The 13,245-nt window shown below is 60.7% G+C and overlaps 1 protein-coding gene across 7 annotated transcripts in view; it reads left to right on the top strand.

Moving 5' to 3' along the window:
• SCUBE1 (signal peptide, CUB domain and EGF like domain containing 1) overlaps positions 1-13,245 on the top strand; it is a 127,101-nt gene that overhangs the window by 92,834 nt on the left and 21,022 nt on the right. For all 7 annotated transcript variants that reach the window (XM_086403185.1, XM_086403187.1, XM_086403180.1 and 4 more), the window contains 3 exons: positions 3,724-3,846; positions 6,053-6,169; positions 8,098-8,220. In XM_086403185.1, the coding sequence (XP_086259311.1) occupies positions 3,724-3,846; positions 6,053-6,169; positions 8,098-8,220 (363 nt within the window). The remainder of the gene's footprint in view (positions 1-3,723; positions 3,847-6,052; positions 6,170-8,097; positions 8,221-13,245) is intronic.

The raw sequence follows: 13,245 nt of genomic DNA, 5'->3' as shown, positions 1-13,245 counted from the left end.
TATCGACAAGCTTAAGTGGGGCTCTGATGTCAAAGGACGTGGCTGCACCCCGGCTTGAACAAGCGGGGTGCCTTTACTTGGGGCTTCCTGGGCCGGCAGAAGTTCCTTGTGGCCTCCCGGGAGCCAGGCGGCCACTCACCTTAGCCGGGCGAGTCTTGCAGGGCTGGGGGACAGTGGGCCACAGGGCTCAGACCAGGACAGGACGGTCTTCTTGTCAGCACTAGACAAAAAAGAACACTGTGCACCCGCCTCCCCGGAGGAGGGAAGGTCGGGGGCGGGGGTCTCAACTGAAGGACTAAGGATGAAAAAAAATCAGAAACGGGTTGGGAGGATCAGGAATGGGCTGGTCTGCTGGCTGCCGGAAGCCAGAGAAGAGTGAGCTTTCTCTGACTCACCCTGCCAGGAAGTGGGCAGGCCTGGAGGCCAGCGTGGAAGGGGAGAGGAACTTGAACGTCCAAAACCCAGTGGGTAAAAACATTGACAGCAGAGGCTTAGAGTAACTTTAAGGAGTCCGAGATGGGCTTTTTTGAAGCCTGCAAAAATAGACGGGGTATGACTTCCCCTCCCCAGCCACTTTGCCGGGAAGAACCTAGTGATTATTGACAGAAATAACAGTTCTTGCACCTATTTATTTGAAAATAAAGCCCTTCTGTAGCCCCCGCTCAGCCCACTTAGAGTGAGACGTGCTCCCAGTGGGCGGGTGGGTGGGCCAGGCTATCTGAGGCCTTGCACATGGGCTTGGAGCCAGGAGGCCTGGCCCAGGTCCGCTGTCCAGACCCTGCCATCCTCACTGCCCAGCAGTGTCACAGCAGGCCTGGCCAGTTGCCCTTGGAGCCTGGACAGAAGGTGGTAGAATCGTGCTACTCCACACCCTGCAAGGCCCAGCGCCAACCCAGGACCTGAGGGTGGGGCAGGCTCAGTCCTGACACAAGGCCAGGAGCTCGCCTCTGGGAGCCGACCTGTCTGGACCGGACAGGAGCCTCAGCAGTCACGTGGCCCCGGAGGAGCACTCAGGGGTGCTGAGTGCTGCCCCCTGCCCGTCCACGGCGGGCCGTGGGGCATCTGTTCTCACCCACCTTGGGGCTAGGGTAGGGGGCGTCCACACAGGGGAGGGGAGCTGTGCACACAGCCCCCGGCCCACCGGTCTGAGCCCCTGACCGTGTTTCCTGTGATTCCTCTTAAAACAACTGGGCCCTTTAACCAGAGCTGCCCCTTCGCCTTCAGCCAGACCTCCTCACTCCGCTGCCCTGGAGTCGGAGCCTCTGGTTCACTCAGGCCCCAGGTTTCTGGGCTCCTCCCCTGTGCAGGTGCAGGGCAGACCGTGAATGAAGCAGAGACTCCTTGTGCCCAGGGATTTTCTACTGAGTAAATAAGACAGAGTTTAACGTTTAAAGATAGCCAAGATAAGCATGTATCACAGACCCCTTGGTGCTGGGTAGAGAAGTCCCGCGTGGCAGGAGAGTGAGGCTGGGCCTGGCCTGGACCGGGGGTGGGGAGGGAAGGGGCCGGAGGAGGAGGCTCTAATCCTGGCCCCACGACTGCTGTGCAGAGGCCAGGGGTTCCAGGACCCAGAGCAGCCAGTGCGCCCAGATCTGGGGGAAGGGGTTGGCCCTTCATCCTGAGATGCTACTGGGCAGGAGCAGCGTGGGCCGGGCTTTTGTTCTGAGACGGTCCCTGCCATGTTGGGGACGGGGGTGCCCGGCTGTGCCCCCTGGGTGGGATGGGCGGAGGGGGACAGGCTCAGTCGTCCGACCGTGTGTTCCTGCAGCTCACCCCTCCCCTTCCCCCACATACACTGATGCTCAAACAGTGGGGAGGCAGTGAATGTGTCACCTGGTGGCCAGGACCCCACCCTTTCCTCCGCCTCTGACTCTTCAGTCATTCACTCATCCATTCATTCATTCGTCCAGAGCCTCGTCCTGGGCAATGCTTCTGCACAGGCCTCCTGATGGGCCCTGGGGCCGCACTTGGGAGCCTGATCTGCCAATTCTCCTCTCCCAAGGGGAGGTCCCGAGACAAGAGAGCAGTGAACTGGAGAGATTGTTCCGGGGAGGGGGGCGCTGTCCAGGCAGGAGCCAGGGACACAGAGAAGAGGAGGGCCTGGCAGCCAGGCCAGGCAGCCGAAGGGAGGCCACGAACCTCTGTGGCCAGACAGGGGGCCTCTGGCCGCTGGCGGGTGGGGCTGGGTGCCCACAGGGAGCAGGAGGGGAGTCTTCGAGGGGCGGGAGGTGGAGGGGGGCAGAGGCACGTCAGAATGAAGGCCATTGCCCCCTCACTGTATCCGGGGCTAGAGCTGGGGACAAGTGCTCCCCCAGTATGACCCCCAAGCAACCCGCTGTACCAGCCGGGGCCTCCAGCAGACACACCTCCCACCGCCTGGCTGGCTGTCATGAGAGCCCCTTGTTATGACAGCTGACAGGCCCAGGTGGGTACCAGGGTGGGATTAGAGTCATTCCTAAGGAGGCAGGTCCTCTCTGCACATTCAATCACAGTGAATGATGCTGAGAGGTGCCTGCTAGCAGCCCAGTTTGCAGATGGGGAACCTGAGGCCCAGAGAGGTACCTTTCCCTGCCCAGGGTCACAGAGCCAAGAGGCGCCTCCGGTCTCCTGCCAGAGGCTTCTAGGCAGAACCTCCCCGGTTGTCCTGTGACCGCCCCCGCCAGGAGAGGGGCGGTGGAAGCTGAGCCTCTGTCCTGGAGAGGCCCTTACTTTGAGCTTGACACCTGCTTCCTCTGGAGGCTGCAGGGCCAGCGAGCCACACTGGAGGGGCCTGTCTTTGGAGTCAGCTGGGGCTGGGCTCATGACCCGTGACCTCCCCGCTGTGAAGTGGGGACTCTGGCCCCGGCTTGTTTTGACCGTCACACGGTGACTTTTTTGCCTGAAAGCGCTTGGCCTGCTCACCAGCACGAAGTGGTACCTGGTAGGCACCGCGACCTCCAGAGGGTCCTGCTGCTTCCTCCCGGGCGTCAGCCCCTCCTTAGGCAGCTTTGTTCCTGAAACATGGGTTCAGGTTAGGGGTGCTCGGGAGGGGTGTGCCAGGGTGCCGCCACCGCTCGTGAAGTGCCGAGTGAAGAAACAGCTCAAACCACAGGCAGACGTGGGGAGGGAGAAGGGCGAGGAAGCAGGCTGGGAAGGGAGCAGCCTATGGACGCCCGCGACACCTGGGGCCAGTTGCCTCCCAGCCTCGGTCCCCTGTCTGTAAAGCGAGAGCAGTAAGCCTACTTTTTAAAGAGCTGGTTGGGCCAGCACCCTGGGGATGCGATTCCATTTCGTCCTCACGCTGTCCTTCCAAGTAGGGGCGCTTCTGATCCTTGTTCTCACAGACGGGGAGCTGAGACCAGGGGTCCGGCAGCTCGGCCGGAGTCACGGCTCTCAGGCAGTATCCATCTGCTCCAGGCCCGCTACCTCCGGGAATGGAGGGGCGTGGGGGGCGTCACTGACCCTGCTGTCTGGCTGGGCACAGCAGACATGAGTTCCCCGCCCCCTCCTGCACACACATGCCAGGCTCACCAAGTCCCCGGGGTAGGGGGTCTCTCCTCCGCCCACCCCCCTGCAGCTGTGAGCCAGGCCCCCTTCCTGGGCCCAGCCGGGGACCCGAAGCAGCCCCCCGGGTGGGCAGTGGGCCAGTTAGGGAAGGGTGGCTCTGGGCCTCGGTCCTGCCTGCCCCTGGGGGCCCCAGCCCACTCTCCTCGCCTCCCCTACCCCCCCCACCCGGCTCCGCAGACATCAACGAGTGCCTGGTCAACAACGGAGGCTGCGACCACTTCTGCCGGAACACCGTGGGCAGCTTCGAGTGCGGCTGTCGGAAGGGCTACAAGCTGCTGACCGACGAGCGGACGTGCCAAGGTGAGCCGCCCTCATCCCCGTGGGGTTCCCCTCCCCTCTCAGGCCACCCCAGCCCCCAGGAGGGGACGCAGCCTGGGCTGGGGCTTGTCTGCCATCTGGGCTGGGCCTGGGGGGCTGATCATAATTTTTCTGCCCTGAGTGAGGGCTCCTTTGTGACCCTAGGGGCCCTCAGAAGCCATCAGAAGCCTCCAGTCCAAGCCCTCCCTGATAGGGATGGCGGCTGAGGCTCGGGGAGGGGTCAGCCCCTATGCAGGTGGTCCAGTGAGTAGGTAGCAGGGCTCAGCGCCTCGGCCTGACCCCAGTCCCCGAGCACCCAGGCCACTTTCAGTGGCTTCAGAGGCAGGATGATGCCACCTGGTGGAAGGTGTCACAAATGGCAGGCGCTCCCCACCAGGCCTTCCTTGAGGTCCCCCGGGGTACCTGCTAGTATCTGGGGTAACGGGAGGAGAGATGTGGGCAGAGGTCAAGGATCACAGCCCAGGTGAGAGCCCCGAGGATGGGCAGGGGAGACAGGAGTGAAGTGCTTAGAGGATGACGTCTTCCTCCCAGAGGAGCCAGGGAGGTCAGCCCACCCAGGAAGTGGCCCTGGGGCTGGGGGAGCCTGAGGGACCACGGGGAGCCCATCGAGAAGGAGACGGCTCCGGGAAGGGTGCACTCGGCGGCATCGGCCCTGGACCTGAGGCTCCCACTCTCAGTGCTGCTCAAACAGGGCCCTGAGGGGCCCGGGATGTGCACCCCCAGCCCCCTAAGGGCCCCAAGAGAGGCGAGACCAGAGGCTGGTGAGGGCGGGTCCAGGCCAGCTCCACCTGGGGCTGCTCATATGACCTGAGCCCATCACCTGCCCTCCCGGGGCTCAGCCTCCGCATCCCTGGCCGGGCAGCCTGGCCCAATTTCCTCTCGGGCCACAAGAGGAAGCCCAGCTTCTGTCCAGGCCCGAGCAAGGCTCCCAGGCACCCTGCTTCTCTGTGCTTGGCTGTGTTCTCAGGAGGGCTGAGGAAGCGGCCTCGATTGTATCCGCTGCTCCATGAGAGGGGCTGCAGTGGGCCATGCCAGGACCACTTGGGGCTCCGGCCGAGTCTCCTCCACCCTCGTCCGGAGCCATCTCTCCACAGCCTGAGCTCTGGCCCCAGATATGCTCCAGCACAACCCCTGGGTCCCCAGCTCCAGCGGGGAGGGGTCTAGGCCTCTCTGTTTGGCTACTTGGCACTCAGGGCCCCTGGGAAGGGCACCCCAGCCCCCCTGAGCCCCACCCAATCCCTGGCGATCAGGTGCTGCCACCACCCCCCCCAGCCTTTGCCTGGAGTGCCCTTCCCACACAGGCACCAGGGGATCTTCTCAGTACCCCACCTTTGCCCAGAGTTTCCTTCCCACACAGGCACCAGGGGATCTTCCCAGATCCCCACAGCCCGGGAGGAACCTCATCTTCCCTTGAGCGCCCACAGTGATCTGTTGCTTGTACTTGTGTTACTACAAACGCACATGTGTCATGAGGACATCTGGGGTCACGTGAGCAGCATGTTCAGAGGAGAGGCAGGTCAGCGCCTGCCTTGCCGTCTGGCCCCCGTCACCTGTCCCACAGGGCCCATCTCCCTCAGAACTGTGGCCAGGACAGACTTGCCTCCTGTAAACCCGAGGTTCACGTCCTCCGTTTCAGGAACAGGCCCTCTGTGACCCTCCCTCTTTCCCTTTTCACCCCGGCGGCCAGGGGCTCAGAATGAAACCTCACCTCCTATCAAGGCTACTCTTACTCTTCACAGGTGGCACCTTCCCCACCAGCACCCCCTTTCCACCTGTGCTGTTTTCCCCAGTTTCTCTAGACACACCTTGGGGTGACAGTTCAGCTTCTCCCTCGGGCAGACCTGTCGGTTCCCTGCTGGTGTGGATTAAATATCTACCCTAATCACACCGGCGTGTGAGCTAATAGAGTGGCAAGGATTCAGAATAATCCCTTCTACTCAGAATATTCCTAACCTCCCCACCTCCAGAAAAGAGAGTGAGGTGGCTTCTAACCCAGGACCATGAGGTTTGTGGGGACAAAATGGAAAATCGGGCCGGGACGAGAGGTCTGAGGTTTGCCGCGAGTCGGCGCTGCGCTGAGCCGGGAGCCCCGGGACCGCTGTGCACAGATGTCCCTCTGAGTGCCGAGGCCGTGCCTCCCGCCGCACCCTAACGCTGCGCCCGGACCTTCCTCCCTGTGGCCCCACAGACATCGACGAGTGCTCCTTTGAGCGGACCTGCGACCACACCTGCATCAACTCCCCGGGCAGCTTCCAGTGTCTCTGCCACCGCGGCTACACGCTCTACGGGACCACCCACTGCGGAGGTCTGCAGCTCGCCCGCCAGGGCCACCTCCCCCCCGAGGCACGCGCCCGGCCGCACGGCCCCCCACACCGCACCCCTCACCCCGAAGTGGACTCTTGACGGGCCTGGGAGGGCCTGGTGGGCAGAGGGGCTCAGCCAAGGGCGAGGCGGGAGGCTGGGAGGCGGGGGGCGCTGGCCTGGAAACAGCAGCCTCTGGGGAACCCCACTCAGGAAGGGAGGACAGCGGGACAGAGCACTGCACAGTCGGTTCACTCCAGTGGGGGGGCTGACAGCAGAGAGGGGCAGGCCAATGGGGGACTCCAAAGGAGGAGTGCTGGAGTGAGGATGAGGGGAGACGGGCCAGAGGGGTCGGCATGTGCAAAGGCCCTGAGGCAGAGGGAGCACAGACGGACCGAGGAGCAGCTGGTGGGGCCAGAGCCCCATGAGGGAAGGGTTAGTGCATGGTACAGAGAGGACCCAGGGTTTCGTCAGCCCCCAGGGGCCTTGAGGCTTTATTCTCAGCACAGGGAGAAGCCACTGGAGGGTCAAGGCAGGGATGTGACCTGTAAGTTCAAGTTCATATAAGGAGAGCCCTCCTGCCTCCCTGTGTTTAGGAGAGTGGAAGCCAGAGCACCCGTGAGGACACAGCTCCAGACGTGGGAGTGAGAGCCCTATGGGCTCGAGCAGGCTGGGAGGGATGTGGAGAGAGGGAGGGTTCCAGACGTACGGGCATAGGGGCACGAAGGTGGGGGAGTCCAGCACAGCCCTGCATCCCGTGTCTGCTCCTGTCCTGTGACCTGGAGTAGACGCGCTTCCCCGTGGCGGGGCAGCCGTGGCGGGGCAGCCGTGGCGGTCGGGTGGGCTCAGGCACAGCTGGTGCTGCGGGGAGCTGCAGAGTTTTCTGGAGGGACTCCCAAAAGCCTGGCACCAGCTTCCACACACAGGGCTTTGGCTCAAAAGAAGGCAGGGCCTCAGGGAGACTTCCCAGGGCCCCGGGGCCCTGTGCGGGAAGGGGAAAGGGCTGGGAAGGGCATGTCCAAAGTCCTGCGCTGGGATGAGGCCTCAGGACCCCGGGGCCGGTGCTGGGCGCTCCCAGCCCCTCCAAACCTGCCCACAGCTCTGTTTTGTGCCACCTCTCTGCCCCACCCCGAGTCTGGGCTCAGCTGCCCAAGTTCGGCAAACCACTGAGGTTCCTAGGGGAGGATGTGTGTTGGTGTCTGTGGGAGCCCTGTGTGTGTGTACACACGTGTGTAAGCTCACTTGTGTGTCATATGCCGTGAGTGTGTGTGCGAGCTCACATATGTGTCACGTGCCCTGTGTGTGTCTCTCTGTGTGTGCACGTGTGTATGTGCAATCTCATGTGTGTGCCATGCGCCCTGTGTGTGTTTCTGTGTGTGTGTGCATGCATGTGTGTGCAAGCTCACGTGTGTCACATGTCCCGTGTGTGTCTCTATGTGTGCACTTGTGTATGTGCGATCTCATATGTGTGCCATGAGCCCTGTGTGTGTGTTTCTCTGTGTGTGTCTGTGTGTGTGTGCGTGCACACATGTGCGAGCTCACGTGTGTCACGTGTCCTGTGTGTGTGTGCATGCACATGTGTGCGAGCTCACATGTGTGTCACGTGCCCTGTGTGTGTCTCTGTGTGTGTGCACGTGTGTATGTACAATCTCACGTGTGTGCCATGTGCCCTGTGTGTGTGTCTGTGTATGCATGCATGTGTGCGAGCTCACGTGTGTCACATGCCCTGTGTGTGTCTATGTGTGTGCGTGCACACACGTGCGAGCTCACGTGTGTGTCACGTGCAGCCGCCTGTCTGCATCCAGTGAGAGCCTCAGGCGAGGGTCAGGGTCAGGGGATTCTCGGCCCCCCGCCCTGGTGGGTCCTGCCCTGCCGGCCCCGAGGGTGCCTGTCCAGCCCCACCCCTGCCCTTACGCCTGCCTGTGCCTCCAGATGTGGACGAGTGCAGCATGAACAACGGCAGCTGCGACCAGGGCTGTGTCAACACCAAGGGCGGCTACGAATGCGTCTGCCCCCCGGGGAGGCGCCTGCACTGGAACCGCAAGGACTGTGTGGGTGAGTGCCCGGGGAGCGCGCTCCTGGGCAGGTGCTCTGCTGCTCCCGGGCGGCTGATGGGACAGAGGCTGGAGGAAGGAGAGGGGTGCGCGGGGAAGGGCACACTGGGTGTCAGCCCAGGGCACAGAAACGGAGGCCCGGGGGTCAGCGTGTGCTGACGCAGGAGCAGTGAGTCAGCACGCAGACGGAGCGCCATGTGGAGGCCTCAGCTACACGCCCCCCTTGTCCTGCCGAGGAAGCTGGTGGCGGGGAGGGGGTTACCCGGGCTGCAGCAGCACCGGAGCCTGGACTGGGGAGCACCTGGGTCTTTGCAAGCTGGCTACTTGCTCAGGGCCGCCGGCCCCGCAGTGTCTGGCGAGGAGGACCTCCTGGAGAGCGGGGGCTTTGTGCCCCCTCTGCGGGTGGGCTCTGGGGCCCAGGCCCCTCCAGGCTGAGTGCTAGGCAGGCCCCCACCTCACAGGTTCCATAAACACATACTGACTACTTGCTGCGTGCTGGGCCTCTCCTGGGAGCTGGCCCTGTCCTGGGCGCTGGGCCTGTCCTGGGTGCTGGGCCTCTCCTGGGAGCTGGCCCTGTCCTGGGCGCTGGGCCTGTCCTGGGTGCTGGGCCTCTCCTGGGAGCTGGCCCTGTCCTGGGCGCTGGGCCTGTCCTGGGTGCTGGGCCTCTCCTGGGAGCTGGCCCTGTTCTGGGCGCTGGGCCTGTCCTGGGTGCTGGGGTTATGTCCCCGGCACAGCTTTCAGGGCTTTGTCCTGCCATGCTCTCACATCCCCTGGGCCACCAGAGTTAAGCCTTTGATTTTATTTTTCATCAGTAAGTCCTTTACTTATCTGGCTGTGCTGGGTGATGGTTGCAGCGTGTGGGATCTTCAGTCTTCACTGTGGCACGCAGACTCTTAGCTGTGGCATGTGGGATCCAGTTCCCTGACCAGTTCCCTCCCCTGCACTGGGAGCCCGGAGTCTTACCCACTGGACCACCAGGGAAGTCCCAAGTTAAGCCTTTTAAATCTAAGTCAACGTTCGTCCCTCTCAGCTCAGAGCCCTCCAGTGAGTCCTCTTCACGCAGAAGCAAAGCCAGGCTCCTAGAGCGGCCCAGAGGCTGCTCCCCCGCCACGCCCCCACTCACTCTCCACCCTCACCATCCCCCCGACTGCCCACGCTGGCCTCCCTGACCTCGAAGGCCCAGTGCCCCCGTGCACGGGCTCTTCTCTCGGCCTGGAGGACTCTACTCCTTGCAAGCGTCTGCTGAGTGGGGCGGGGCGGGCGGGACTTGCTGACCACAAACCAGAGCAGAGCAGCAGCCCTGACTGTGCCCCTCCCAACACCGCCCTTGCTTTTTTCCTCCCGTGGCACTTCACACCAGCCAGACGTCCTGTGCTCATCAGAGGGCCTGCTGGGTGCTGTCAGCCAGTCCTCGCTGGACACGCTCTGCACACGCGGGCAGGCATTTTTGCTTGTCTTGTCCACGCTGTCTTCCCAGCACCTGGAACAGAGCCTGACAGCCGTGGGCACTCAGTACGTGTTGATTGGGTGCGTGACAGTGTCCAAGAATGGATGCCACCCCTCAGTACCTGAAGCCAAGCAGCTGAACTTATTGCTCACTTCAGGAAGAACTGCCCTGCTGTCCAGGCAGGGTCTTGCTGAGCAAAGCAAACCCTCTGGTTTTGTCTAGAGTCTAGGGGAAGAGCTTTCACGGGGTTGTGTTGATCAGAGGCAGTATTAGGGGGTGTCAGTCTGAGGAGCACACCTTTGTGGGGTCTGGGGGTGGAGCCTGGGCTGACACTAGCCTTAGAAGCCTGACCACTCAGTGAACTGGCCAAGAGTTGGCTGACTTTGGTTGTCATCAATTGATGGGCTTTCCGAGGCGTGTCCACTGATAACAAGGGTCGTGTGAGGGCCAGTATTTACCGGTGACCAGAGCTATCAGGTACAGGCTTTCTCTAGGGATATGAGGACATTTCTTTTTTCTTTTTAATTCTCAGTCTCCATTTTGGTCGTCTCTCAATCAGAGCTGCAGGAGGGGCCACCAGGGTTTGTCTAGTAGACCTGGAGTGAGGAGACAGACGGTGTGACAGCAGGCATTGCTAGAAGGTCCTGGAAGCTCCTCTAGAACTGTGATTTAAGAATTCCCAGGGTGGACCGGGAAAACGGTCCCCCCAGCTCCCACTCCTATAGTATGCAGGCCGCTCTTTCCTGGAGCCTCCGTGTTGACTGTCCCACCTCACCTCTGCTGTGAATCCAGCTTCAGAATCACGGGCACAGACTCCCCTGGCTGCCCAGAAGAAGATTCCAGGTGCTATTATTACCACAACTACCCCCCGTGCCATGCCCCAGGCTGGACTATTCGCTGCATCTCCCAAAGTGAGGGGCACACTTTTGATGACCATGGGAGCCGTCCAGTCCCAAGGGATGGGGCCCAGAGCCTCCGTGGTCTGCTTCACCAGGTTATATCATTACGTCTCTCGGAAGGTGTTCTACCCTCGGAGGCTTGGCAAGGAGGCATCATTCGCTGAGGCTCCTGGGGAGTCATTTGTTGTTACAGCCCAGAGCCCCGCAGGGCAGTAAGCTGAGGTGGCACCATGAGTCAGACTTCTGAATGGGACGTGCGGTCAACCTCGTGAAGCTGTAGGCATGCTGTCTGTGAGCGGTATTGTGAGACAGCTGAATTGACCTCTCCCGGTCCAGGGGCATTTTGCTTCATTTTATGCATTGTCTACAAGGAGGATCATACTTAATTAGGCTTGTGTAGCGTGCTTTGTGGCTTCCCTGTAGCTCAGCTGGTGAAGAATCCGCCTGCAATGCAGGAGACCCCAGTTTTATTCCTGGGTCAGGAAGATCCCCTGGAGAAGGGATGAGTTACCTACTCCAGTATTCTTGGGCTTCCCTGGTGGCTCAGACAGTAAAGAATCAACCTTCAATGCAGGAGACCTGGGTTCAATCCCTGGGTTGGGAAGATCCCCTAGAGGAGGGCATGGCAGCCTGCTCTAATATTCTTGCCTGGAGAATTCCCATGGACAGAGGAACCTGGTGGGCTATAGTCCATGGGGTTGCAAAAAGTCAGACACGACTGAGCGACTGAGCACAGCATACTTAACACCATTTTTCAATATTGGCTTCCCTAGCAATAGCTTGGGAGAACCAATTTAAAGGATCAGGCTGTTGGTTATCACTTAGTACAGCCTAGATCTAGATGAGTTATTATTTGTAAGGGAAACATGACGGGAGAAGTCAGAACTGTACACCCTTAGATGTGTAATGTGGGAAAACGTGACCGAAGGGATGAGGAACAAAGGAACGCAAAAGCGTGTGTGGAAATCAGTGGCTGCAAACATCTAGGAGAATTCATTCCAGCAGTCTTAGACACAAGCCTCCACCCTGCGTGGCCATCGGCCAGTTCTGACAATCTTGGTTAACAACCAGTTTCCGTGAACTGCTTTTGGAGGTTCTCTGATAAACCTCAGATCTCTAAATGGTTGCTTTACAGTAAGTTCTGAAAAACGTCGTTTTTATTTTTCAAGAAAATTAGGGGTAATAAAGACCATGAAGTTTATGAGTAACTCATGAATAACTTTCCCAGTGAAATGTGTCTATATGTTCCTAAGCACATTAGTTTAAATATCCCAAATAAGGAATTTGGGGATAATATTTTGATAATATTTCAGTGCTGTTTTTTTTCAACAAGAGCCTGTTTCAGTTCATCCAGAAAGTAAATATACTATTACTCGGACATATTTGTAGCCATGAAGTGCATCTGCAGATGCTCAGAGGGCCCCTGAGGGCGTGGTTCCAGCCTGCATCCCATCTTTACACTTTCCCCAGGATTCTGACGGTCACGGCCACACCATGACCTGGCCATGTCCTCTCCCCCGAAAGAGCCTCTCACCCACACTATCTCATTGCCACCACCAGTCTGTCCCTACAAGGAAGGAAGAGCGGTCTTAGGACCATGCTCGCAGACACCTGCGGGAGCTGGTCTGGTGGTCCCAGGGGTCGCCTGGCTCCACCTGGCTCACCCTTCATGGGTCTTGAAAGGTGATTGCTCGCCGTGCTCCGTGATAGAGTTGGAGGCCGGACACAGACGTGCTCCATGATAGAGTCGGAGGCCCGACACAGCCGTGCTCCGTGATAGAGTCGGAGGCCGGACACAGCGGTGCTCCGTGATAGAGTCGGAGGCCGGACACAGACGTGCTCCGTGATAGAGTCGGAGGCCGGACACAGCCGTGCTCCGTGATAGAGTCGGAGGCCGGACACAGCGGTGCTCCGTGATAGAGTCGGAGGCCGGACACAGACGTGCTCCGTGATAGAGTCGGAGGCCGGACACAGACGTGCTCCGTGATAGAGTCGGAGGCCGGACACAGCGGTGCTCCGTGATAGAGTCGGAGGCCGGACACAGCCGTGCTCCGTGATAGAGTCGGAGGCCGGACACAGCGGTGCTCCGTGATAGAGTCGGAGGCCGGACACAGACGTGCTCCGTGATAGTGTCGGAGGCCGGACACAGACGTGCTCCGTGATAGAGTCGGAGGCCGGACACAGCCGTGCTCCGTGATAGAGTCGGAGGCCGGACACAGCGGTGCTCCGTGATAGAGTCGGAGGCCGGACACAGACGTGCTCCGTGATAGTGTCGGAGGCTGGACACAGCGGTGCTCCGTGATAGAGTCGGAGGCCGGACACAGACGTGCTCCGTGATAGAGTCGGAGGCCGGACACAGACGTGCTCCGTGATAGAGTCGGAGGCCGGACACAGACGTGCTCCGTGATAGAGTCGGAGGCCGGACACAGCCGTGCTCCGTGATAGAGTCGGAGGCCGGACACAGCGGTGCTCCGTGATAGAGTCGGAGGCCGGACACAGCGGTGCTCCGTGATAGAGTCGGAGGCCGGACACAGACGTGCTCCGTGATAGTGTCGGAGGCCGGACACAGACGTGCTCCGTGATAGAGTCGGAGGCCGGACACAGCCGTGCTCCGTGATAGAGTCGGAGGCCGGACACAGCGTGTGGCGGAGCCCCTGGTTCCCTTGGTCCTGCCCGAGGA

The sequence above is a fragment of the Bos grunniens genome, chromosome 5 (genome assembly GCF_055505025.1).
Source record: "Bos grunniens cultivar Pamir isolate PY7600 chromosome 5, Bosgru_T2T1.0, whole genome shotgun sequence".
Classification (NCBI taxonomy): domain Eukaryota; kingdom Metazoa; phylum Chordata; class Mammalia; order Artiodactyla; family Bovidae; genus Bos; species Bos grunniens.
This window is presented reverse-complemented; position numbering and strand designations above follow the sequence as displayed.